General features: G+C 52.0%; 1 protein-coding gene and 1 long non-coding RNA gene across 31 annotated transcripts in view; one reads left to right on the plus strand and one right to left on the minus strand.

The window, feature by feature from the left end:
- The window catches only part of LOC113595847 (uncharacterized), a 72,367-nt gene that overhangs the window by 9,651 nt on the left and 35,245 nt on the right, over positions 1-27,471 (minus strand). For 8 of the 30 annotated variants that reach the window (XM_053207689.1, XM_053207690.1, XM_053207688.1 and 5 more), the window contains exons 2-7: positions 26,142-26,250; positions 25,651-25,842; positions 25,070-25,253; positions 18,805-18,895; positions 15,459-15,566; positions 3,993-4,118 (exon numbers count right to left, since the gene is read on the minus strand). In XM_053207689.1, the coding sequence (XP_053063664.1) occupies positions 3,993-4,118; positions 15,459-15,566; positions 18,805-18,895; positions 25,070-25,253; positions 25,651-25,842; positions 26,142-26,250 (810 nt within the window). The other 22 variants (XR_008292323.1, XR_008292322.1, XM_053207685.1 and 19 more) reach the window with 21 other exon arrangements.
- Positions 7,572-16,921, plus strand: LOC113595848 (uncharacterized). Its single transcript, XR_003416476.2, has 2 exons — positions 7,572-11,056; positions 11,628-16,921. It is a non-coding gene; the product is annotated as an uncharacterized LOC113595848 (long non-coding RNA).

A 27,471-nucleotide genomic window follows, 5' to 3' on the forward strand; every position in this document is an offset into this window, starting at 1 on the left:
TCTAAGAAAACAAAAACTTGGAGTGCTCAATTGGTAAAATGTCTGACTCTTGATTTCTGCTCAGGTCATGATCTCGTTGTTCGTGAGACCGAGCCCCACGTCGGGCTCTGTGCTGACAGCTCAGGGCCTGGAGCCTGTTTCAGATTCTGTGTCTCCCTCTCTCTGACCCTCCCGTGTTCATGCTCTGTCTCTCTCTGTCTCAAAAATAAATAAACGTTAAAAAAAATTTTTTTTTTAAAAAGAAAGAAAGAAAGAAAAGAAAGCAAAAACTCACTTGTCCTTTCTAAGCCAGAAGAATAAGGCAACGGTTAAACAAGGAAAATGAGTTGGTGTTCTTCTGTTCTCTCCTTGTTAAATTACCTTCCATTTTATAAAGCACGTCTGTCAGTTTCTTTTAAATAAGGGCAAAATTAGCCTAAGAAATCCATACTCCGGGTCTCATATTTTCAACAGACACCATTATTACACTATCATTATTTATTACATGTTTACTTCCTACATTAATCTGATCTTAACACATTATCAGACGACTGTTTCCTTGCAGGAGGGAAGCTCGCTCTGCAGGCGGTCTCCCCAGCCTGGACTGTATGTGTGTTTGTTTTGTGCAGCTGCACGGATCTGGCTAACTGAGAAGCAATTCTCACGTGACTGAGAATGGCCCCACACTCCTCCCTATCTCACTTCCTTTGTGTGCCTTGTAGAGACATGCAGGGGACCGTGCAAGCCAGCTGTAGAGGCTGCATCAGAGGTTCTGGACCTCAAGTTCAAGGTACAACTTTGGAGGGAGTGTGTAAGGGGCTCTTCTCTCCCCTAACATGTGCACAGAGAACGCATTCCCCAGTTTATGGGAGAGACGTGGGTGCCTTTCAAGAACGCCTCACTGGTTATCGCCAAAAACAAAAACGAAAACAGGGGCGCCTGGGTGGGTGGCTCAGTCGGTCAAGCATCCGACTTTTGATTTCGGCCCCGGTCGTGATCTCAGTTTGTGAGTCGGAGCCCCGTGTTGGGCTGTGTGCTTGGGACGCTCTCGCTCTCTCCCTGTCTCTGCCCCCCCTGGGCCCTGCTGATGCGCGCTCTCTCTCCCTCTCTCTCTCTTTCTCAAAATAAATAAATAACTTTAAAAAAGTAAAACAAAAACAAAAACGGCTCCTGGTGATGTGATCACGCACCCGCCTTTTGAGACAGAAGTACTGTGTGATCCACCAGCTTCCCGACAGTCTGTGTCAGGACAGTTAAGACCTTTGTCCCCACAAAGGTTTGTTGGTCTCTTTTTGCCTGTTCAGCAGACCTGCAAGGGAAGGCAGCTACTATTTCCCTCCCACCCTGCTCCCCAGATAGGGGAAGCTCACACAGCTTTCTGAGGAGCAACTAGAACGGGAACCTAGATTTTTCCGGCTCATGTTTCTTTCAGCTCGTGTACTTTCTGAACCGTCACCTACCCACGCTTCCCTCCACCCTCCCCTGTTAAGACCTGCTGGGGGGAAAAAGTGACCTTTTTCAGAGTGTGCTCTGGAGTGTGTCTTCAAAAACATGAATTTATTTCCAATCGCTACATTCTCAGGACCCGTCAATTATTTTTACATTGTATGCCTGTTCCTCCGCTAAGTATAAATCGATGAAAAAGCACGCAGACAACCTTGCTATCCACAGATTCTAAAATGATCCCCAGTGTCCCTCACCCTGGTAATATATAACCTTCTCCCCTTGAGTGCGAACAGGGCCTTAATTTGCATTCTAACCATAGAATGCAGCAAAGGTGGAAGGGTATCACTCATCCCTGTGTTTCATGATGGGAGTGGCGAAGGTGAAGGGATTTTGCAGATGTAATTAAGGTCTCTAATCAGGTGTCTTTGGGTGACTCACAGGAGAGATTATCTTGGGTGGGTCTGACCTAATCAGATGAGCCCTTTGAAAGAAAATCTAGAGGGGCAGAGACAAAGCATCAGATCCTCTCTCGCACTTGCTGGCCTGGAAGAAGCAAACCTACCAGGAGACGCTTGGGAGGAAATGAATTCTGCCCTATGAACTTGGGAGAGAAAGGACCCTGCGCCCAGAGGAGACCCCAGCTCCAGTGGACACACTGACTACGGTCTTGTGAGACCCTGTGCAGAGGACCCAGCTAACCGGTAGAAGACGAGACATAATAAACGTGTGTCACTTCGAGCTGCTGAGCTCATGGTAACTTTACGCGGCAGTAAAAACAAATACACTTAGGATCTGAGAAGCTAGTGCTCGACCCAATTTAACAAATGTCCATCGAATCCAAGATTTGCCAAGAAATAAAGAATTTTTTTTTTAGCTTCTGAACTATTACATAAATAAGAGGTAAAGGTGATATGTAACACTAATAATTATACCATGGTGATAAAACCAATCTTGTCATTTAGGAACAATAGCGATGGCAGTATTTTCTCCCTCATTCTCTCCCGGTCTCATACACACAGGTGCTCAACCGGCGACTTGCGGAAAGGTCCTAGTGGTAACGTTAGCAATCACATTGAGAATCACGGGATAATTACTCCATGAAGGCATTTTTAATTTCTCTCACGGCTTAGAGGGGTCATCTTGGAGAGGAAGAGTGGGTTCTGTGGGAAAATCACAAGAAATGCTTTCCCCGGAACACTAGGATTTCGAGAGTACGCCCATCCTAAGCATGCAGACTCTTGGAGACAGTGCCCCAAACAGTACCTGTGCTAGCAGGAACTCAGTAAGCACCTAGTAGGTACTCGGCAAATATTGAATATACAAAAGTGGAAAATCATCTTCACTTTTTTTTTTTAAGTTTATTTTTTGAGGGAGGGAGAGGGCACAAGTCAGGGAGGGGCCGAGAAGGAGGAGACAGAGAGTCCCAAGCAGGCTCTGCGCTGTCAGCACAGAGCCTGACGTGGGGCTCAAACTCACGAACCGCGAGATCATGGCTTGAGCCGAACTCGGGAGTTGGACACCTAACCGACCGAGCCACCCAGGCACCCATCATCTTCACTTTAAAAATGTCAGATGAAATGGTCTGGCTATGACACGGTCATCAGTGGGGTGGACTAGAAAGCTTAGCGATCCTTTCAAATACAAGCTTTTTTCGTAAAAGCGTGGGGTTTTCTTGCTGTCCTGAGGGCTGGTGAGCAGAATGCAGCGAGGGCTGCGACAGTAACCTGGCCGGGTGGAGATGTGTCCACCTGCCCAGAGTTGGTGCAACCACTGAGAAGACAAAACCGAGGAAACCAGGTAGCACCAACGGAGCTCACTGGTAGAAGGAACAGAGAATATGCACTTCTGTGCACAACCCCTCCCACGGGAAGCCCATTTTGCCATCAAATACAAAAATAATATTAACGACACAGGATGGGGGTGAGAGGTCGGTTGTCCAAAGCCTCGGGCGGTGGCCGTGTGGTAACCATAAACGGGACGCCAAAGAGAAGCCCAGGCATTTGCTACGAGCTGTGTAAACTTGGTCAGGTCACTTAACCCACCACCCAAGCTTTGGTTCTTCCCATTGAAAACCAGGGACAACGACAGTGCCTACATCATAGCAAAACCGTGCCGCGCGACCGTGAGACTAAAATAATTCACAGTGGCGAGCCAGGGGAGGGAGGGCGCACAGTCAATATTCATGATTATTATTCACAGCGGTCAGCCTGAAAGGTAAATGGCAGGAGGGGCTGGTTGGATATTGCAATGTCTGGGGAATGCTTCCCAATCTGCCTCTTATTCCAGAAAATTCCACGTTGGTCCCTTGACCCCACTAACACCAGTGCCAGCTGGTTTCAACAGGGAGTGCTGGGCCGGCAGAGGCAGCCCTTGTGCTGTGTGTGAGCTGTTGGCCTATTGTCACCGTCCTCGCCTGGGATGGCAGTGGCGGCGGCCCGGCCTTCTTTCCAGTCATGCCCTCCTCCGCCCCTGTCACCCCGCCCCCGCGCCCCATTCTCTCCCTCTGCTGTGCCCAACAGTGGCCTTCTGTCTCCTTTTTGTTCATGCTTCCGCTGAGCCACACTTACCCCAGTTCACGAGCTCTAGATCTGTCCTCAGAAGCCCCGGATCCCGGAGGTCAAAGCGGGACCAGGCTGGCTCACTGGTGGGCGCTGTGCTTCGCGGGGAGTCAGGGGCGGGGGGGCTCCTTAAAACTGAGAACAGAAAAAGCCCCTTTGACCAAGGTGAATTCAAAGCCCCCCACTTCTGGCCACGGCGAAGAAAACAATAATCGTGTGGAGAGGGGGCTGCCCACACTGTAGTGTCTGAGACAGGACCCGAGACCTTCCCGGGAAGGGGAGAAATCCTTTTTGGCTGACTCCCCTGACTCTGTGTTTCCTACAATTCTACAACAAAGATCCAGGAACATGAGAAAAGGAAACTGAGAAAATGTGTCCTGGGATCCAAATTTAAGCCAAGAACAGGACAATGTGGGCCAAATGGAAATGAGGCCAAGAGTACTTTCTTGGGGCCCCAGCTTTTTATTTTTTTTTGTTTTTTCACATGCCCAAACCTGTTTCACTGCTTAGTGTGAACGATAGTTCTGGGATACAGTTCACTACGGGAAAGGAAATTTAATTAGCTCGGGCAAGCTCACCTTCCATCCAAGGTCGACACAGTCAAATGGCACATTAACCGTGATTGCTGCCAATGGATTTGTGAAAAAAGGAATAGACGAAGGAAGGGAGGAAGCTGGGGGGGGTGGGGGGGGAGGGGGCGGGGGCACGGAGAGAAAGAGGGAGGGGGAGGCAGGTGACATACTTTAATTAAGAGTCATACTGACAGAGGTCAACCTACATCATATGCAGAAAGCAACGGTCTCCCCTCCTTGCCACCCAGTCCCAATAAATTCCCAGATCACATTACGCACGTGCATGGACCGCTTTGCCTCACACGCTCTCTATCACATTCACAGGAATCTAAGTGATCAAAGTTCTATAATTAGGACTTGAAAGGTACCAATAACAACCCACGTTTGTATGCCGCTTTACAGTTCGCAAAACAGGTGCACTGTCATTACTACGTTGGATTCCTCGTGACCGTGCCGGGGCGGAAGGATGCCACTGTCCCCGTTTTACAAGTGAGGACTATGCTGAGACTTGCCACCGGGAGGAGGTCACAGAGTTACAAGGGTCCCAGCCAGGACCTGATGCTCGAACTCAAGACCTTTCCCACACTCTGGGAGAACGGTAGGGCCAAGCAAACACAGAGAGGGAAACGGAGGCACAGACTAGCGTAGTGGCTTGACAGATGACGCAGTTGGGAGCATTAGCCCTCAGTTAGAACTCTTCAGAGTTTCAGCTTACTAATATCGACACGATTATCTAAGTTCTCGCGAGAAAGGCCGTATATCAAGAAAGCATCACGCTTGGTAGGAATCGGAAGGATTTTGCCGTACGACGTCCTGTCTTCTCCATGTGCTGGTGTGATTATTTCGCATTGAATTATATGCATCCTATGAATAATGTCATTTCCAGAATAGAAGTAGAGAGCTCCAGGCCCTTTTACAATCCTGGGCAGAGAGTCTGAGCAATCCAGCTCATCTGAATCACCAGAAAGAGGCAAGTCTCAATTTGGAATCACAAAATAGATGATGCAAACGTTTCTCAGCCCTGCAAGGCGAGGGAAGCCTGGGCAGAACCAGGATCCGTCTGGAAGGCTTGGCTGCTTCTCTCCTGCCCGCTTTCCCTTTGACCGGCTGTGGCGTGTCCTCCGGGGCCCGTCCTCCACCTCGAAATTTCCTCGTGAGCTTGATAGTTCGGCCGGCCGGCAGGGCCGAACCAGGGACCTTTGTGCAAGGATGCCGTCTCGGGCACAGGAGAGACACATTCTGCTGACAGCTCCGTTCGGACTACAGCCCTTCGGCAAGGCCCCAGTCCCAATCACCGGCCGTGAGCACTGCAGGCTGTATGTGTTTTTCTCCTTCTGAGCCCTTTGGTTACGCTTTATTGTTTTTCCTACTTAGAAATTAGGCTGTCTCCATGATGCGAGACATCCTTCCTTTCTAGAATTTCCAGGAAGCACATTTCCCTCCCACGTGTTAGAGTTAATGTAATTGAAACCAAAGTTTGAGGCCATTTCTCCTAATTCAGGAAAAGTTGCACGCTTGGCAATGCAAATGGAAAGAGACAAAAAAAAAAAAAAAAAACCCCAAAAAAGCTGGTAGTGGATTTTTGCGGTGTTTTTCTCATTTTGGTTGTGTGTGTATGTTTCATAAAGCGCGCAGGAGAATTAAATTCAAAACACAACTGCTGGGAGAGCTAGAAACTCTTGTAATTCATGTTGTGCATAATGCATTTGGCAGGCCCGAGCACAGAAATTTCCAGAAGTGTTTGCGTGGCAGCCGTGCTTAGCCAATTCACATTTTTTAGCCGTCCTGGCCGGCTGCCCAGCCTACAGAAAAAGTCTTGTATCTCCACAAGTTTGGCCGGCCTCTCTGACGGGTTTCCAAACTGCATGGCAACGTTGGATAAGCTTATTTTCAAGAGCCAAAAATCTCCAGCTACTTATATTGTTACCAAATACCAGATGTGCTTAATACAGAGCGAGCAGAGCCAAACCCAGGGTAATCAAATAACCTATCATTACCATTTTCTAAAAACAAAAAATGCAATTGGAACACCAGATTACTGTTTTTCTTTGTTTGCTTTACGCCCTATTACTGGAACCCCTGGGGTGTTGGGAACAGGGCTCGGGCGGGGAGGCCAGCTTTGGCAGCGCAGAAGACGCTGTTTACAATCACACCCCGCACATCTGAAACATGTGTGAGAAAGTCAAGGCCCCAGCAGATTTCTCCCAGTCCTGCCGCTTGCGACGCCGTCCCCGGCACCCCCCCCCCTTCCCCGGGGAGGGGCCCTCGCCACCGCCCCGGAAAACACGGCAAAGTTGAGGTGCGCTGGGATTTGACCTTGAAGGAGAGGAATGTAGAGGGAGACGGGAGGGTAAGAGCTGGGACTTCACAAATTAGAGGGGATGCAAGAGTTGGAAGCTGCTGCAGCGGCTGCCGGAACCATGCACGGAAGTCCTGAAGGGCTTGAAGGCACACGGGGATGCTGCGTGGCTTTGTCAGAGGTCCTGGCTGGGCTTCAGCTGGTAGACCTCCGAGTATTGAACACAAAAAGCTCCAATTCCATTTTCCCCTCCTCTCATTGCTATAAATTCCTTCTTTCTCCTTCCCTCTCTCCTTTCTTCTTCCCCCCTTCCTTCCTTCCTTCCTTCCTTCCTTCCTTCCTTCCCTCCTTCCTTCCCTCCTCCCCTCCTCCCTTCCTTCCTCCCCTGCTTCCTTCCCTCCTCCCTCCCCTCCCCCCATCTCCTTCCTTCCCTCCTCCCTTCCTTCCTCCTTTTCTTCCGTCCTTCCCTCTTCCTTCCTTCCTTCCTTCCCTCCTCCCCTCCTTCCTTCCTCCCTTCCCTCCTCCCTTCCTTCCTCCCCTGCTTCCTTCCCTCCTCCCTCCCCTCCCCCCATCTCCTTCCTTCCCTCCTCCCTTCCTTCCTCCTTTTCTTCCGTCCTTCCCTCTTCCTTCCTTCCTTCCTTCCCTCCTCCCCTCCTTCCTTCCTCCCTTCCCTCCTCCCTTCCTTCCTCCCCTGCTTCCTTCCTTCCTCCCTTCCTTCCTCCTTTTCTTCCGTCCTTCCCTCTTCCTTCCTTCCTTCCTTCTTCCCTCCTTCCTCTCATAATTTTCTGGGAACACCATGGGAAGAAAAGTGTGGCTGCCACATCCCCTGCTGCTCAAACCTCTAGGCCTTCTGTTTTGCTAGTCCTGCCTCCCCAAACTCACAGGCCTGAAGACACGACAAGAGCAAACATTCTTCGCACCCCGAGGAGGTTGGTGACCCCGGTAAATGGCAAGCATGAGCAGCAGGGGTGATTAGAGACAGAGATGGCATCTTGCCATAAGAAATTGGAGAGCCAGTAACGATTCCGAAAATATCTGTGATCTGCATTAAGACAACTGTATAAATAAAGAACTAAGTGACTCGACCCTTGGAGAGCTGTTTCGAGAAAACCGTTCCTAAAAACGTATCACAATCCAACTGGGCCTTGAGGACCACGGTGCCAAGCCAAACTCAACGAGAAGATGCACAAACTCAACGAGAAGATGTTTTCCTTAGTGTGGAGTCATCGGGGGGATACGCCACGAACTTGGTCTAATGAGCAATGAAATGCTTTGAAAATATTTAAGTGGATGTGTACCGTAAAATAACGTGGAACGGGCATCTACAATACCTTTTGAACTTTCCTCCTGGCTGTCCTCACACGTTTTACACATCGGGGGTGTTGCTGAAAACTTGAGTGTGAATCCATATGCTAAGTGGAATTAGGTTTTAAGTATTCTAGGGATACTCCTGGCATGGGGGAACCCCGTATCCGTGAAGAAGCCACAGAGAAAGTCAGTACCTACACCGATGGTCTCCGCTCTGTTTGGACGTCCCCCCCGCCCCTGCCCTCGGCTTGCGAAGAGCCTTTGAGGACACGCATCAGCAGCGCCTTGCTCTCATTGCTGGGTCAGGGGAGGAAAGGGCCGGTCCTGGGGAAGGGTCAAGGGCAGGCTGTTTTGTTCTCCGGCAGCAAAACAGAGCAGGCGAGAGGAAACCACCCAAGTGATGAGCTCTGCAGAGGACAAGTGAAGCCTGAGTCTAAACACAAACGTTGAGGAGCTCATCTCCTTGGAGCTGTTTATATTACATAACTCAAATAAACACAGCAGCGTGAGATCGGTTCCCTTGGCGAGGGCCAGGACCACAGGGCCGAGAGGCAGACAAAGGGCGTCTCCTCCCACCCCGCTCAGAAACGGGCTTCCTTAAAACAACGACCCGACTACAGCAACACTAATAACACACAGGGACACACCAGCAGGGTTTAGCAGGATACCCTGAATAAACTAGGCCAGAGCCACTCTAATGAGGACCGGAAGGTGTCTTTCTTTTCTCCGGCTGAGCAACAGACCCTGGTCAGAGCAAGAAGAAACAAAACTGACCCTGGAATGATTCTTTGCATTTGCAAAGGAGGGAAGCCAGTCACCTGCGGTGGTCCTCTCAGTACTCAGAGCCGCTGGCAAACAAGGGAGGACCACAGTGGCTACCTGCCCAGGCATCGGAGGGGCAGCCGACCTTCTCAGACTTCAGCCCTTCGCCGCCCCGAGGCAAAACAGGGGGGTACCCCAGCCTCTGGGAAGCATCGGGCAGTTTCCATGGCATCTATGTGAAGAAGAAGTAGAAGAGGAAGAAAAAAAGAAGTTTCCAACTCGGTAAATGAGCACAGGCGCACAGGCCCGACGTCTGAACGAAATCAGAGAGCCTTGAAATTGAGAGCAGGCGAGAACCTACTGAAACCTTCTTTTTCGTCAGTGGCCTGCAGTCTCCTGGGACACAAGCCCTATCGTATGCCAGGGGACAAGAATAGAACCAAAAATTGAGAACACAGCCCTTAGCACGGGCTGATGGCATTGGTTGCCAACAGTTGCCCCATTAGTAGGCTATGGGGACATGCTAGGGAACATTTTCTCTGCGAGGCTTGTGTTTAAAAATATATCTTGCTTCAGAGCTGGCCCTAGGCGTGGCTGGGGAGTAAGAGCCTCCTTTTTCCGTGCTGAGAAGGTGCCAGTCACTCTGTGATTCACTGCCGATCCCTTACCCCTCTGAGCCTGCCCCTTACGTGCTGTGTGACAGTCACCCAGACCTCAACCCGGCCCGTGGCAAGTTAATGTTTCAGACGATTCCTGGATGGAAGCCACGCTCCAGGATTGCCCTCCCCCATGAACTTGCTGGATGCACGCAGGGCCAGGGCTGAAAGACGGTGGTCATTACAAAGGGCTCTGACCTCTTCTCACCCTGTGCATGTGTCCCTGGAGACATTGCTCTCTCCATTTCCTTATTCCCAGACGGAGGCAACAGTTCCTGCCCACGTCCCAAGGATGTTTAGAAGTCATGGCTAACGGAAATGACTGAGAAGCTCTTGGCAGATGCCCAGTTCAGAATCGCGTGCTGAATGACGGCCTCCCTCACCCACCCTCTGTACCGCATTACCTACGTGCCCTGCTCTCACCGCTCTGCTGACCGCCCTGGGGCGCGAAGCCGGTCTGCCCAGAGGTCCTGGGGTCCGCTAGAGAAGGTTCCCTTTGCGGGAACCACTGCGATCCCCGCATGGCCGAACTCGTATTCCGGGTCGGAAACAACAGGTGATAGATGAGCTGCAAAAGGCTGAAAGGCTGCCAGCATCCGGCCGCGGGCACCCAGGGCTTGGCAGCCCTTCCCCCAGAGGGGGTGGAAGTGAATCAATCGACATGGTGGGGTCAAGTTTGAGTGTGCCTCGGCAAAACCCTGGGGACCTCCTTTCTTGAAAAACAACTGGGACAGGGTGACAGCTGTTCAAGGATGCCAAAGAAAAGGGTCCCCCGGGGAAACCTCCCCAGGGAAGTCTCTGCCTGCAGGAGGCTGTGAGTGACACAGAAGACAGTCGGCAGGAGTGGGCACAGCCCGGCCCGGGTGAACTCTCCGGGTGGCCAGCGATCGGAAGCACTGTGCACGTGTAAAATCTGGCGGTAACCAGGACCGCGGTGGCAGCGGTGACATTGACTATCACAGACTGTGGGGCCTATCGAACCGTAGACCGTTCTGAAGCTGTGGCCCCTGTAAGGACTTGGCTGCAAAATGGCTACCATATTGGAATCGTCACAGCTCTTTTGGCCTTTATTGATTTTTATTTATTTGAGAGAGAGAGAGAGAGAGAGAGAGCAGGAGAGGGGCAGAGAGAAAGAGAGAGAATCCCAAGCAGGCTCCACACTCAGCATAGACCCCAACATGAAGCTCAACCCCACGACGGTGAAATGACCACCCAGAGGGACCACGTGACCCTCCCCGTTTGCACATGGGCCGCCGCCTCTGAGGCAGGCTGGGAGAATTCCTTGTGTGGAAGTCACCGGACTTCGATCCCCAAGACCTGGATTTGACTCTGGGATCAACCACTTCCTAGCAGTGTGAACTGGGCCACAGCAGCTAACCTTTCTGAGACTCAATGGTCCCATCGATAAACTGGAGCAAGCGATGCCTCACCTCGGGGAGGTGAGGGGCCGTCAGAGGAAGCACACAGCCCCAGGAGGTGAGATAAATCAGCAAAATCTGAATCTGGGTACAGGCGTGACCTCTTAGCTTCGGAGGCGAGAAGCCTCACAGTCACCTGGCAGGTGGGGGCGGCTGGAGGCCTCGGCCTCGGCCTTGGGAGCAGGCGTCGAGCCCTGGAAGTCAGCCTGCCCACCTCCCCCTGAGAGCTGGCAACAGGGCCGGAACAGGATCTGCTCGTCCCCTGTAATCCAGAGCATTTGCCACCAGGTTGCAGTGGCCTCTTTGACAGTTTCGCAGGTGACAGATCTTCCTCCATGTTCTCCTGGGCCCATCGCGCTCCCGGCCGCAGAGGGGACGTGCCCTCTTTCGGGTCCCCCCCGACCCAGTGGAATCGAAGGCCCCCAAAAGAGCGCAAAGGGGAGTGCCCTGTGCACCAGGGAGAACGAGCCTCCTTGTATTCTTTCTAGATGAATCTCCGGGCCTGCAGCAGCCCAGGGCGCATCCCAGGCCTGCAGCAAACCGGTCCGCTGCTGCGGGGCTGTCTCGACACGCTGTTTGGAAAGTCAAGATTTTCAATGTAAACTTTGTTCTCCCTTTCCTTTCTTCAGGGATTGATTCACAGATGCGGCTTCGTGCCCCGCTTCCTCTCCACGGCTCCGGTGCCGAAATCCGAGGTCACACGACATCGCTGTCAGAACAAGTCCACGCTGCCGCCGTCCTATCCGAGAGGCCCGCGCCGGGGCGGCCTTGGCTCCTGAGCCTGCCCTGGTGTAGGGTTCTCGGTGGCACTATTTTTGGCAGATTTTTTTTTTTTTTTTTTATCCTTGCTCTTTATCACAAGCCTGTCGGGCAACTGACAGAGGAATTGCAAGCTTGAATGGGCTTGTCTGACAGGCCAACTTTCATCCCTGGTGCTGCTGCCTGACTTTGAAAAAGGAACTCTGGGCAGAAGAGAGTAATTTCACACTGATTCCTCGCCGTCATTTGCTTTGGGGTTGAAAACGTCGCGTTTCAATCATCCCCGCTTCACGCCGCAGGGGAGAAGAAGGGCCACACGTGCAGGTGACGCGTTTGCCGCGGGCCCGCACCGAGACGACTGCCTGGCTCTGAAGCAAGAGCCCTGAGACACACGGGCAGGCACGCCAAGGAGCTCTCCACCAGCCACAAACGAGTGCCTTCAGAGGAGCCCATAAGAAATGGGTTCTGGCAGAAAGAGAGAGCCGCCTAGGACGTGGAGCCTCATATCGGACACCTCCATCATTCAAGAATCCATTAGAACGTCTTTCTCCCCCAGGCCCACGTTCCACGGAGGAGTTGGGTGGCTGTAGGCAAACCGCAAACGTAGGAGGGTCCGAGACAAGTGTGCTCAGCTCGGACAGGCGTGAGCTGGGAGATACGGGAGGGAAGGGGAAAGTGGCGTCCAGGCCAATGACAGCTGTAGAGGCTGTGCATGAAGCATCCGCCGGGGACAAGGACAGGGGCTCATGGGGAGGTCAGGGGATGTGGTCGTTCCCAGGTCAGCAGCAGGAAGCGGTGACTTCTCCCGCGTCATAAACCGTCCCGTCCTTCGCCACCTCTCGCCACGCTTACTCAAGAGGCCACACTGCCTGACACCTGCTGATTTTTCCTGGGATGGCTTCGAAATGGTTCACGTCCTTAATCTTGCCCCTCAACTGGATTGTAAGTTCTCTTACAATCTGGATTGTAACCCATACCTAACCCTCTCTGCATGCCCCGAAGCTCCTTCCTAGGGCTGAGCACAAACCAAGACTCAATAACCGCCCGGAGTCTATCGGAGACTTTCACACACCGCTGACAAAGATTCAGCAGTACTGGAGGGTTTGAGCCGGGATCAGCCAGCGTATTTCTCAGCGAACGAATCCAAGCTTGTTCTCAGTGGGACATCAGGCTATTGACGGTCTATCCAGCCAGACTTTTGGGCCTTCTTGGCCATGCCTCACATGCTGTAGACTCCAGCTGTGTGGAACCGAATGCTCTCGGCGCCTCTGTGCCTTTGCACAGGCTGATCCCTTGGCCTGGCTGCCCTTCCCTCATTCTTCCATCCGTGGACTTGGCGTTTCGGCTACAGGTCAACCCGCCCCTTCCCGCAGGGCGGCCAGCATCCCTTGGGCAGAGCTGGTGAGGCCTCCGCCTGTGGGTCCGGAGTACTTTCCAGAGGCCTGACAGGACAGGTGGCCTGGTGGCCCTGCCATCCGGTTAATGCTGTCTGCCTGCCCGATCTGCCCCCTTCGTCATCTCTCAACTTTGGCTCTCGGCGCAGTGCCTGGCACTTGGTAAAGGTTTATCGAATGAATGTGTCTCCCACATTTGGCCTATCATGGCGACGGCAGTCAGGGCCCAGCAGGTCATGTGGGGACACGGCAAAAGACGTGAGACCAAACGAATGCTTCGGAGGGAAGCAAGGCCCTGGGGCCCTCCCGATAAGCTGGGGCACCTGGGACCAACCCCCAGCTGTGAGGTTGGGGGAAGTGACACTTGCTTTCCGGAGCCCCAGCCTCATCTCGGGACCTCACTCCACCTTGTGGGGTTTCCAAAACGTCATGCAACCTTCTCATGGCCTTTAGTGACACGGCCGGACTGGGCGATTATTCCTGGTCTCCAGCGATGGGTGTGGGGTGTGACCAGGCAGCAGCAGTGTGTCGGGCGGAGAGGGTGGTGTTACCCCTGGATGCGGGGGAGGTGGCGAAGATCGTGGACTCCAGCCTGGCCTCACACCCAGCCCCCACCTCTGCCCCGCCGTGCGACGCGGTGGGAAGGCCTCAGCTTCCCCGCGCATAAAGGGTGAAGCAACCCCCACGGGGTCGTTCAGAAAGTCGGGCAAACGGACGCGTGTGAGCATCGAGGGGGATGCCCGGCACGTGACGATGGCTCCTGAAAAGCCAGCCCCCGTCATTTGGAACCGGAAGATGAGTGTCACATCTGGCTTTCTCCACTTGCAGGCTGTGGGACCTGAGCGGGTCAAGGTGTCTTACCTCTCCACTCACATTCTCTGGTTCCTGAGAGGAGGGCGGGACTGCTGCCCTCATTGGCTGTCTTGAGACGCAAGGAGATAATGGGAGGGAATGTGCTTTGCAAGCCACGCGTCTTCCTGGGGTAGCTGTGAGTTGCCTGTGCGAAGGCATTGAGAGGTGAGGAGACCTTGGAGATCCTGCCACCTGAGAGCTACCCCTTAATGGAGACAATGACCGTCTAGTAACCAAACTTGTAATTTCTGTAAAGCGCATGCTTTGACAGCCACCTGGGGTTGGGGGGGGGGGGGGGAGGTCTATTAGCGACCCGTAGGCAAAACTGTGACTCTCCCAATGCAAAGTTCGAGTCTGAGGGTCCACTTGGCTGAGCCACGGTTCCCAGACATGCAGTCAAACATTATTCTGGACGTGTCTGTGAGGGTGTATCTGGATGAAATTAACATTTAAATCATTGGACTCTGATCCAATGTCCTCTATAATGTGGGTGGGCCTCATCTAATCAGTTGAAGGCCAGAATTGAACAAAAGCCTGACCCCCACCCCCACCCCACACACACACCCATCCCCATGCAAGAGGTAATTTTGCCAGCAGACTGTCTCTGGACCTGAACTATAGCATTGCCTCTTCCCTGGGTCTCTAGCCGGCCAGCCTACTCAGCAGACTTTGGACTTGCCAGCCTCCATAATCACCATAATTGTGCTAATTACCTAAAATCTCTCTCTCTCTCTCTCTCTCTCTCTCTGTCTCTCACACACACACACACACACACACACACACACACACACACTGTTGGTTCTGTTTCTTTGAAGAACCCTAATATACCCATAAACATTTGGAGTCCTCAGATAGCTTTAAACTATAAACTCTAACAGCTCCAGTGAACACAGATTTCCCAGGGAGGCCACTTTCAAACACTAGCCGATCCTAAGCATGACTTTGTCCTGCCTCGCCTGTTCCCTTCCATGGAAACCACACATGCCCCCTCCTTCTGCTCCCTGACCGCCCCCGGTGCTTACCCAGGAGACCCTGCATGGTGTCCTGTGCTCTCTCAAGGGAACCGTGACTATAATAAAATCTTTAAAATTTCTCAGTCTCTCTCTGTCTTCACCTGCATCTGGTCTTTCCACACCTCACCCAAGGTCATGTGATAAAACAGACAGTGACTGCAGCCCAGCCCTAGTGGAACCGTGGGCCAGCCTCCAGGGATGGGCAAGTAGGTTATTTGGCCCCGTCATGTGATGCCCTGCTAGATGCCAAGGTACCACACTGTGAGATAGTGGGCTGGCAGAGAGGCAGTCCACTTCTCAAGCAGCCTGGGCCAAAAGAATCGTTCCTTGCAGAAAACAGCAATCATCATCCTCATATAAACACGATCTGGCCCTCCAGAGAGCCTGAGTGAGCCATGTCCCCAAGTGAGAGCAAATGTGCGTCCAGAGGAAGCGTATTTACCTGCTCGCTCAGGACCCACAGCAGCCTCGGCGCCCTGTTCCCGTTCCTGTCTCTGTTCCTCAGGGCGTGTTCCTGAAGCATCTGTGTCTGAGAGCTCATTCACCTCACCTGCGGGGAGAGGAGGGCGGTGACCTCCCAGGAAAGAGTTAAATCCCCCTGGGTGACTCATAAAGTCACAGAATCATACAATTACAGAACCTGAGAATTTCAGAGCCTGGAAGGGAGCTAACGGGTCATCAGGGTCCAACACCCCTCATTTTGAGAAGGAAACAAATAATCCCAGCTGAAACAAAGACTCCCCACTCACCTACAGTCCCTATTATGGAGTCCCAAGCGAGGGCTAATTTGACCGTGGAATCCGAGAACAGCTTTGACCTGCAACCAGAGTTCCTTTGGTGGGATTTCTCGCTGCCTGAGTAATTGATGCAAGGGTGCATCCCCCCTCTGTCCCGGTTAATCTGCCTATTGTCCCCGTCCATCTATCCCACACCCCACTAAGAACCGAGGCAGGGACAGGAGGCACACAGCTTTGGTTTGCTCTCACTTCCTCCTCCTCCTCCCTTTTGGTTCTCCTCTCCGACTGAGGCTGAAGATTGAAGAGTTGTGGGAGCCGGCTCAGCCCAGGGGCGGGCGCGGAAGAAAGGCCAGCAGCGGCCAGTGTCACCGTGGCATCTTTGAAACTCTCCGAGTCGCTCACACGCCCGCGGTTGCAGGCAGGACTGCTTGACAGAGTGGATGTTAGAAGGCACCTGATGAAGACACCCCAAATAATAAGGGGCTGAAAACAAGCGCATCTCTGGTCTTCAGGATGTCTTCCGATGCCAGGACCGGGGGGCCGCTGCACGGCACTGAGGACAAACGTAAATGAACCACCGCCATTGGGGGCCGTGCCTTCCCTATTCCCCATGGCCAGGAAAACTACCCACCAGGCCCCTGCTGGGGGTCACTGAGTTAAACGCGACAGCTGCTTATGAAAGGGCCTGGGTGAATCCACGAGATCAGTAATGACGCTGCTTTTTACAGGAGCTAAGAGAAGGGCAATTAAATCTTCCGCTTCGGGCCATATAAACTGATCTCCACAGGAGGGCAAGAATTAATTTAACTCCAAACACACAGGCCCGCCCAAGCCCTCCGACAGCCTTGTATAATGGACCCAGCGCGTGGCGGGGAAGACAGAGGGAAGGCAGCAAGATTTGTTCCAAGCACCAGGTATTAGCCAGCACACAAATCAGGAGCTTGAACTTGATGGGCCTCAAGGCTGATCCAGTGTGGCAAATCCTGGGCTTCTTACGGCTTCTCTCCGTACTTGGTTTATTACACACAATCTGTACAGGGGCTGTTTCCACACTTAATGGCAATCCTGAATCACTATCTATTTCCCATCTTCGCCTGCAAAATAGCAACCCAGAGCGAGTGCTGCACCATAAATACTGGGCCCCATAAAGCCACTGCTGTATAGATTTGCCTTTTTGTGCGTGTGTGTCTGATTCACTCGCGCTTTGGCCGCCTTCCAGGCTCTAGGAGAGGAAAAAACCATCCCGAGCATCCCAACAGCCTCATTTTGATCTGTGATACTGAGCAACTCATTTCCACTTCACAGGCTCTGCTGAGCTGTGCCACGGAAAGACAAATCCCAGACGTGGAAGGGGCGGGAGGCGGTGGAGGGGGAGGGGCCGGCGGGGAGGGAGGACGGTGGAGGAGAGGGAGGGAGGGAGGGAGAAGATGAAAACAGAAAAGGACCGCATTTATTAAGCTGTTTTTCTTTTGGTGAAAAGAAGCATTTATCAGTGATTTCATATATCATGTGAGAGGTGGCTTCCTGCCAATTTCCAAGAATCCAAACAACCCACTGACATCATATGCTAAATATAGCTCAGCCTTTGCTTTAGGTGAATAAATAATGCCGCTGGAAAGGAATAGGTTCTCTTCAGTTACATGTTTATTATGATCAGGCTGTCAGGCTTGTGTAATCAAGAGAATAATGCCCGGTTCCAAGGAGGGATTGTAGGCTATGAACTCTTCAAACAGTTTCGGGAGGGGAACGATAAAGCCCCATTCTGATGGCCTTTCCAGATGGCCAGCTGAGCCTGGCCCTGAGAGGGGAGGTGGGGGATTCAGGTGTCGTGGGTCTTCAAAGCCCTGATGAGAGCGTGTGCGTGTTCCCATGTCTGCCCTGTCCTCTGAACCAGCAAGGAAAGGTGGCTGATCCCTCTGCGGGAAATGCACAGAATGAAGACATTCAAAGGCATGGGTGTGGTCCCGAGCTTTCCACGAGGCTGGGGTGGAGGCGAGCGGGAGCTGGAAAAAGAGCAGGATGTGGTAGGTGGGAAGGATGGCCGAGGAAGGCCCTCCCTGTGTTCTGCGGGCCTTCAGGTGAGGGGGCTCCCCTAAGGGCGTCTGGAGATCCTACCCCACTGCCCTCCGGCCTTTGATTCCACCCCCCTGGAGCTTCCGCGTTGTTGTGTCAGAGCCACCTGAAGAATTAAGGTTTCTAATGAGCCCCAGAGACGCTGGCCTGCCCTGAGCTCACCCAGGCTCGTGGAGGACAGAGGGAGCCACACTGAAGGGCTTGCAGGTACTTGGGGGAAAGCGAGCAGCTGTAGGGAGAAGAAAGGACAAGAAAATCAGCGCCGAGAGATAAGGAGACTGTGAATCAAAATAGCTGCTGGAAGGTGTTGGATCTCTACTAACATCTGCAAGATTTCTCTTCACAGTCACGGATACAATAGAGGTGGTTACTATGGAAACGTGAAAAGCGGCAAGGGGAAGGGCGAGGGCTGGATAGAAAGAGGAAAGAGGAAAAGGCACACAACACTTTTAAATCATCAAAGAGGGATACGACGGCACTTTCCATCTCCGTTAGGAGAATGGAAGTTATTGAGCCCAGGGAGCAGTGAATACTACGCGGGACGGGTGGGGTCAGGCACTCGCAGACACTGTGATCCCTTCCCCCACCCCCCGTAAGCCCGGGCATTGAACCTGCTCCCCTGCAGTTAAGATCACCCACCGGAAAAGCATTTCGGGCCGGTAAACTCTGCTCCGTGGGGTTTGGCCACGGCCTTCCATAACGACCTTGGAGAGATCAGGTCATTTCTCTGTGCCGTGGTTTCATCACCTTCCTGCCTCCCAGAGAGGAATGACGAAGCACTTTGCTCAAGAGAAGAAATGATGGCGCAGTTTAAGGGCACGAGCATGACGGAGCCCCCAGCGCGGCCCGCGGGGGGCCAGGAGGGCTGCACGGGCCCACGCCGCGACTGAGCCTCCCAACTTTGCTTCCTTTCGGGGCCGGTGTTAGTGGCACGAAAGCGTTTTCTGAGGCTGAGGAGAATTTTAACAAGCCGCTTACCTTTTATCCAGAATTCGCAAATACACTCCCCTAGACACTGGTGCTCTCCGATGTAAATATAATGTGAACCGCAGAGGCCGCTTAGATTTTCCTAGGAGCCATATTTAAAAAAGTAAAAAGAAAGAACATCAATTGCTCTATACCCTCAATATATCTAAAATGCAATCATTTCAGTATAATCCATATAGAAATCATCAGTGAGGTATTTTATATTCTTTTTTTTTTCCATACCAAATCTTTGAAACCTGGTGTGTGTTTTATACTTGTAACACATCTCAATGAGCCACGTTTCGAGGGCCCACTAGCCACAGTGGCTACTGCCTACTGTATTGGACATTGCAGCTCTAGAATTTTCTATCCTATGAGGAATACAGAGAGGTAAGAATACAAAAGAGGTCCATTTTGCTAGGACGCTAAATTCTAACCAATTGCCTTGTATCACTATTGGAACAATAAACACACACACACACACACTTCGAACAGGTGGCCAGTCTCGAATATTCCTCTTGGCCGTTGAACAGTGAACATTCTGTGATTAAGATGAAAGTTGACGGGCCAGTGAAATCACACAGACTCAGCTCAAGCCACGTCTCTGTCACTTCCTGAGTGTGACTTTCTGAGTTTTCCCCAACCATACAATGGGAATTAGTGAGGCCGCCCAATCGCTTTTCGGAGTAAATAAGATAATGCCCAACGCAAGACCCAGTGCGTAGTAGGTGTTGTTAGGGTAGCTCACTTCCTGTCCCTGGTCTCAGCGCTAGTTTACCAGTCCGCCCTGGACCATCTATTCTTCTCTAGGCCTCTGTGAATGAAGAAACTAGAACTGTGCATGTCTTCGCGTGCGGGAAACCACTGGAGGTAGAAAAAAAACACTGTAAGGACGGACATCGACTTATTCCACGAATTCAGCGCAAGTAATAGCTGGGTGTTTTCCCAGCACTGAAAGACACGAAGACTAGCCATTCCAAGTTCTTCTTGGATGGCCGTGGACCACACGGTAAGAGACTTAGGAAAGATAGTCAAAATACATCCTTCAGCTTCCGTGTTGTGCTGTCCAATACAGTAGCGACTAGTCACATGAGGCTATTGAAACTGACATTAGTTAAAACGTAAACGTTTTATTTTCTTGGGCACACTCTCACCACATTTCAGGGGCTCAGCGGCCCCACGGGAAAAGGGGCTGCCGGTTGGACTGTGCAGGCACATTTCATCACAGACATGCCACCCTGGGGATTTCAACCATTCATTCAATATGCAACCAAATATAAAACTCAGAGAGAGTCGGACATCGTGAGCGAGCCAGTCGAAAGCCAGACGAGATGGGTTCGATCCTGACCTCAGCACTTCCCAGATAAGTCAACTTACGTAAGTTTCTTAACCTCTCGGTGCCTCCGCTTTATCATCTGGATAATGGGGACCATGTTAGCGGAACTTAATTCAGTGGGGTATTGTCACTTAAGGACAGAAAGGCACGTGAAGTGCTTCCCACAGCGCCTGGCATGATGTGAGTGCTCAACTCACATTAGCTATCAGGACTAATTACACCATATTCACTACTTCCCAACATAAGGGAGGGTCGGGATCATACTTAAAGGTGAAGGTACCCTTGATTAACCCAAAAAAGCTTCCCGGAAGAGGTAATCCCTTGAGCTGTGATTCAAAGGGAGTCCTGCAAGCATTCAAAATCCTCGGTGGGCATTTATTGAGCATTTACTGAGTATAAGGCGCTGTTATCGATGCAGAGATGATACGAAAAGCTCTCTTCCGCCCAGAAGTCCTCAAGGAGGACAAAAAATAGTGTTGATATGAGCAAGGGCCATGAAAGACTTAAGCACTGAGTGCCAGGTGAGCCTGGAGAGGGAGCCTCTGACTGAGCTGCTGAGACTTCGGAGGGGTGGTCCCTGAGTAGACCCTTAGAGGGCTGGCAAATGGCAGGCAGGTGGAGGGAGGCAAAACCGATGAGTGGCCGGGCCTTACTCGGTGACTAAAGTCACCCGTCCCAGCCTCTGAATCTCTAGGGACAGTTAATCAACCTCTTGCTGGCTAACAAGACAGACTCCAGCCTGTGCACGAGCACCCCCTATGTGGACAGAGCCCCTCAGGAGTAAGGGGAACCACCCAACACCACCCCCAGCCCTGGGGCCCGCCTAACTGCCCACCTCACTGCAGAGATGGGAAAACGGGGAGACGATCAAAAACGGCTCGACTCTAAGACAAGTTTGAGCACGAGGAGTCCGGGCAACTCGCCCCATTATTATTCTGGTCACCGTTCATTCTTTCAAAGTTGGAAGTTTTGCACAGACACCAATGTTTCCTCTGAAAAGGGCCAGCACGTCCCTGAAGGCCGCCGCGGGGGTCAGGATGGGCCTGTTTGTCTAGTATCGACAGGCCGACGTGCCAGGCCTCTGCCCCCAAGGGCCGGACCGGTGTGCCAGTCAGGTACCGACAGCCAAGTTGGAAAGGAAAGTCAGAAGAGCATGTCTGTGGGGGCTGGGAAACTCTGAGGCTGCCGACCGCCCTGGAATATCAATGGGCCTGCACAGGCCTGACAGTCAGGAGGCGGGAGGCCAGACCAGCCTCCCTGCAGGCCTCTCCCAGCACCTGGGGCTCACGCCCTGGAGATTAGGTAACTGGGGTCCTTAATGGGTGACGGATTGAGCCCACGATCTTCATTTATGCCCCAGGATGGAAACACTGCATCTCCCCTCAGGAATTCTGGTTTCTTCCCTGATTTCTCCTGTTCTTGCTGGCAGCCATCAGAGGAGGAAGAGGCCTTTCCAAAGATCTGGGCCTCCTGATGTCACCCAGCGTCCAGCCTCAGAGAGGGAGAAATGATGGGAGACGCCCTGAGGGTGACCAACCAGCTAGGGTCGTCTGGAACTACCCTTAGTTTTAGTACAGTAAGGCCCTCAGTCCTGGGCCAACTGGGACAGTGGGTCCCTTGCCTCTCGTCCAGCTTCCTGCTTGGCCCTCAGGGCCCAACTTGAGGTACTGACTGAGCAGCAAACATAGCTAGAGACTTCCATGAAAGGATTGGCCTTCCTCTCCCAACAAAGAGCTCTTTATGTTCTAGTCAGCGAAGGAAAAGCCTGCCAAGGCCGTTTACGCCCCTGCCTCAGCTGCCTGACCAGGAAGAAAAGTTGGTCAGGAGACTCAGAGGCCAGGGGAGAAAGACCGAGAGGCCACACCGCACAGTGAGAGCTGCCTGAGGTGGGTGCCTGGTGCCCTGCCCTGCTGGCGACCACAGAGTGAGCTTCGGGTCATCAGAGGCCCGGATAGGGAAAGGGCACAGGAGGAGACAGCCGGGCATCACGTCCGGATCCCTGCATGTGCGCGCAGGGATGCGCTAGTAAATGTTTAACGGGTCCTCTAGCGTGGGGGGCGCGGTGGAGCCCAGAGTAGCATTTGCCCATTTCTTTGGTGTAAACGTTTCACGGCTGATTTCCAGCCACCAGTGTGATGCCGCTGAACACAGAATGTGAAGAGATACGCGTAGTTGGCCGTGACGAGCAGGGCCAGCTGTGTCCCTATGCTGTGCGCGTGGTCTGGCTGTGCCCACTGAGCGATACGGCCAAGCCCTGCACTGGGCGACGGAGAGGAGGCTGTCACTTCATGCCAGAGGGAGGGCGGGAGTTCCCAGTGCCTTCAGCGGCACCAGGAACCTAACTTACTCTCTGTTACTTGTAAGCGTGTTTCGGGAAACAGGAGTTATAAGGGACCAATTCCGAGGACATGGGTGGGTCTATTGGTGGCTGCTGTAGGATCCATTCTCTAGCAAGCCAAGGCAGAATCAGATCTGCAGTTTTCTATGCAAACGGTAGGGAATGCACAAAGTAGTGAGATACTCCAAAAAACAAAAAAAAAACCAAAAACAAACAAACAAACAAAAACTAAAAGAAAAGCAATTATTTTTCCTCACCACTAGAAAACACTGTTTTTGTGGCTCTAACCTAGAATCAATTCTTAAACCCCTCTTTTGTATAAAGCATAACTTGTAGTAAACGCCAAGAGCGTCGTTCATTTCACTTAATGATAAATAAAATGATGTTTGACCAATTTGATGAAGACAGTAAGTCAAACTTAGATGTGCTGGCATTTGCTGTTGCTGAAACCACAAATCTTATTGAAAAGCTTTTTGCATTTGAAATATGCCAAGTGCAAACAAAATTTAGGAGCGAAAGTAAAGTTAAATATTTAATGACATAATTAAGTCTTATTAATGGTATGTTCTTTATTTTGTGGATTAAATATTCACAACGATTATCATCTCTTTCATCTTTATTACTTAAGCCATGTGTTTTTCATAATTATTTGTTAGGTATTTTCATTAACATTTGATGAATATTAATACTTAAAATAAAAAACAGTTTTTATTTCTGTTGTAATGACTTTACAGGGATAATAATATATAACTAAATGTTTATCGTGTGTTCCACTTGCTAATATTTAGATCACTGGTTTTGTTGCCACCGAGTGGAAACGTGGAGCACTATGGGTGACAAATGACAATCGCCACAGTCTGCCATTATTCTTTATTTATTTAATCCACTATTCTTAATGTAGCTTCTCTGTGGGACTAATATGAATTGCAAACTTACACATAAAACTCATAAGTAGTGTTTGGGGTTTAATCCTTCTCTGGTGTTAGTGACGGCTTGCCTCTCAGACATCCTAATTTATTTCCCATTTTTATCCCATTTTCCTCACCATTTTGGTCCATCAGCGTTGATGCTGCTCTGGCGCATTCTCTCTCCGTGACATTGAAAGCTCAGGCCCCATTGGGGCGCCCAGGGGCCACAGTAGGTTAAGTGTCTGACTTCCACTCAGGTCGTGATCTTACGGTTTGTGAGTCAAGCCCCGTGTTGAGCTCTGTGCTGACAGCTCAGAGCCTGGAGTGTGCTTTGGATTTTGTGTCTCCCTCTCTCTCTCTCTGTCCCTCCCCCACTTGTGCGCGCTCTCTCTCTCAAAAGGAAATAAATAAACATTAAAAAAACAAACTTAGACCAATAGCCTCTCAGATATTTTCCTTACGGCACAAAGGGCCAGGGTTTTCCATCCTGGACAATATGAAGCAAATGCACGTGGCTCTCCTAATTTTCCAATCAGGCAGTATTTGCAGAGAGCAAACAGGAGCGGGTCTAATCAACATGACGGCATAAAATGCATATGGCGGCCATCGCTTCGGGCGCCCAGTGTGGCGGCCATATTGCCATCAGCAACACACTCCAGAGAGCCCGTCGCTTCCGGGCAGCCCGGGAACTGCATCTTCCCCACCCCCACCTCCGGTTCCCACACCTTGTGCTGCTGACCCCCTTGAAGGCTTTCTGAGGCTTACGTGCATTTTCCCTGGGGATGACCATTGGGGAAAGAATGGTGATGTATTATGGCCTTACGGTTGGGCCCACAACCACAGAAGCCCTGGTCCGGGTCCCTGCTCAGCATTCTGGGACCAGCAAGCAGGCATCAGGGTGCAGACAGAGTCGTGCCAGTTAGGACACGGTGCCCTTTGGCTTTCCTCGCACAGCCTTTCCTCTTCTGCAGAAGGCATCTGCATTTTTAAAGCCACAGCCTGTTCTCGAGAGCTCTAAGCAGGAGTGAGGAGGGCTTCTAGCCAATGACAACCTACAGGTAGTTTATGATTTCAGTTTAGGAGAACCCGAATTCATTCCATTTCCTGAGAACCTACCACGCTCGGCCCTCTTGGAGGGCTCTTTCTGCCTCTCCCGAAAACCCTGCAGAGAGGAAGAGATTGCCCCATTTTTATGGGGAGTGAGGTGAACACCCTAAGGTCTCACAGCTGGTGATGGGCACAGCTGGGGTTCTAAGACACAAAGCCAGGACTCTCTGGCTCAGAATCCTGTGCGAGTCGACACTACCTCCCTCGTCAGCTACTCGTCTCTGCGGTTATATAGGACACGCGCTCCAGAGAAATCTCATTGTTAAGAAAACCTGAATACAGACAGGCACAGGGAAAGGAATATGTGCCACCTTATTCGTGATGTGCAGGAAGACAGCGTGGGCGTTTCCTGGCCCCACTGCCCTTATGCGTGCCAACTGTTTGGCCTGGATGGGAAAACACCGTGCCCTGCTGTCAGATCTGTACGTGTGAGACCTGGTCTCCAGCTAGACTGTCTTCAGCGCTCTGAGAAGCAGCCAGCCTTAGGTGTCCCCGTGTCCCCCCCCCCACCCCCCAACAAACCGGTCCTGGAGTATCTAAAACTCACACTTTAATGTCTGCTTAAACCATTTTCATTAACAAACGTACCAGTTCAGGATGCCCAGGTGGCTCAGTTAAGCGCCGACTTCGGCTCGGGTCATGATCTCGCGGTCCGTGGGTTCGAGCCCCGTGTCGGGCTCTGTGCTGACAGCTCGGAGCCTGGGGCCTGCTTGGGATTCTGCGTCTCCCTCTCCCTTTGTTCCTTCCCCACGCGTGCTCTGTCTCTCTCTGTCTCTCAAAAATAGACAAACATTAAAAATAATAATAATAAATTTTTTGAAGTGCCAGTTCTGGTGACTTCCACTCATGGATCTCTTGCTGTTGCCGCTAAGAGCCTGGCTTCATGTGGACAAGGCTGCCAAAAGCAAGTCACGATATAAGACAGGCTCAATTCCTACCACACCCCCGGGGATACATCTCCCAAGCGACACACGGGCCTCAGTTTCCCCTTCCTGCTCTGAGCACATGGAGAAGAAAGCCCACGTGGGCTCAAAAAGGACAAATATGGAATTTCTGCAGCCCAGGGTGAGCCAGCCGGCTCGGCCGCACACAGTGACGTCAGGCTGCCCCTGGCTCTCGTCTGTAATGTCTCTCCTTGTCGAGCCCGCAATGTGACCATTGTTTATTACCTATCGAGCCCCAGCACCATATTTGGCTCTGCACACAAGATTGATAGATTCTTCCTGTCACCGGCCTCACTTGGGTGGCAGGGCTCCAGGCGTCCTCCCCACCTTCCTCTCCTCCTTCCACCTTCCAACAATCCCAGAGACTCTGAGCAGGCCTCCCCACCGCCGCTGCAGACCCCTTTGAAGAAGCTGTTTCTGGAACAAGAGGGAGCTGATGACAGATCCTCAGTTGGCCTCCAAGCTCCGGACCCAGCCAGCCCGGTGAATCCTCCCTGCCATGGAAGCTGCTGACAGTGGTGGGGACTTTCCGGGATCTTCCCCCTCCCCACCTGCCTTTAGCTCCTGCGTCTTTTTTGGACGGAGGCCTTGAGATTCATAGGCCTATGATTCACATCTGGTGGGGGAGGGGAGGAAGCTGAGACCTAAGGGCCGTTTACACCCCCTGATGGAAAATAGTCCAGTTTGGACTATTTCGGAGTGGAAGTGACACCGACCTGGAAACCAGGGTCCCGCGGTGAGTCAACGGCAGCTTCACGGTGACTTCATTTTGCATTTTGGCCCCAGAGAATTGTGGCATCGGATCAGGAAGGATACTTTGGAAAGCCGAAAGATGGTGAGGTAGAGGTGTGTCAGTCATGAGACTGGGAAGCCCGGTCCTTGCTCTGTCACCAAGTATCAGTGTGACCCTGGCGCTGAAACTTACTACTCCCCGTCACTTGAAGGTCGGGCTCACTGTAACCAACCCAGTGAATATCTGTCTCAACACCTGAAGGTGAAGAGAGGTTCCAGAAGCTCCCGCTGGGGGTTGAGAGTCTGAAGTTGCAGGTGGAGGAGTGAGCCATGCTGAGCAGGCGACGCATTGCAGCCCCCCTCCCCGCCCCCTGCCGTGTTGTTTAACCAGCGACACGAGCCCCTCCCCAGACCTACGAGTCTCACTGGCCGGTGGGGGGTTGGGGTAGCTCTCCCACACCAGCCACTCTCCAGTCCTCTGGCACAAGCTGGGTGACCCACAACTCAAACCAATTCCGACACCAACTGACCCCACGATCCTGCCCCCATATCGGACACTGGCTGTTCGCGGGGTCCCGGGGTTACCTGTACCTCCACCGGCTGACTACAAGGTCAGTGAGTCCTGCCACCAGGACTCAGCAATTCATTGGAAGGACTCACAGAACCAGAAAAGCACTGGGGTGCCTGGGTGGCTCAGTCGTTAAGCATCCGACTTCGGCTCAGATCACAATCTCACGGGTCGTGAGTTCAAGCCCAGCTTTGGGCTCCGCACTGACAGCACGGAGCCTGCTTGGGATTCTCTCTCTCTCTCTCTCTCTCTCTCTCTCTCTCTCTCCCCCTCTCTGTCCCTTCCCCACTCGTGCTCTCTCTGTCATATATAAACAAACATTACCAAAAAAAAAACCCCAAAAAACAAAAAAGAAAAGCACTATACTTAGAATACAGTTTATCACACAGGGTAGAAATGAACAGCCAGATGAAGCAGTACATAGGGCAAGATCTGGAAAGGTCCCCAGCGCAGAAGCCTCTTTCTCCATGGAGTTGGGGCGCACCACCCTCCTGGCACATGAGTGTGTTTGCCAACTCAGAGGCTCCTCTGTCCTTGTCCTTTAGATTTTATAATGGAGGCTTCAATAAGTAGGCATCACTGATTAATGATTAATGGCATTGGCCATTGGTGATTGAACTCAATCCCCAGTCCCTCCCCCCTCTCTGGAGATCGAGGATGAGGTGGGGTGGGACTGAAAGTTCCTACCCTGTAATCACGTGTTTGGTTCCTCTGGGAGCCCTCAGGAGTCACCTCATTAGCATAAA

The sequence above is a fragment of the Acinonyx jubatus genome, chromosome D2 (genome assembly GCF_027475565.1).
Source record: "Acinonyx jubatus isolate Ajub_Pintada_27869175 chromosome D2, VMU_Ajub_asm_v1.0, whole genome shotgun sequence".
Taxonomy (NCBI): domain Eukaryota; kingdom Metazoa; phylum Chordata; class Mammalia; order Carnivora; family Felidae; genus Acinonyx; species Acinonyx jubatus.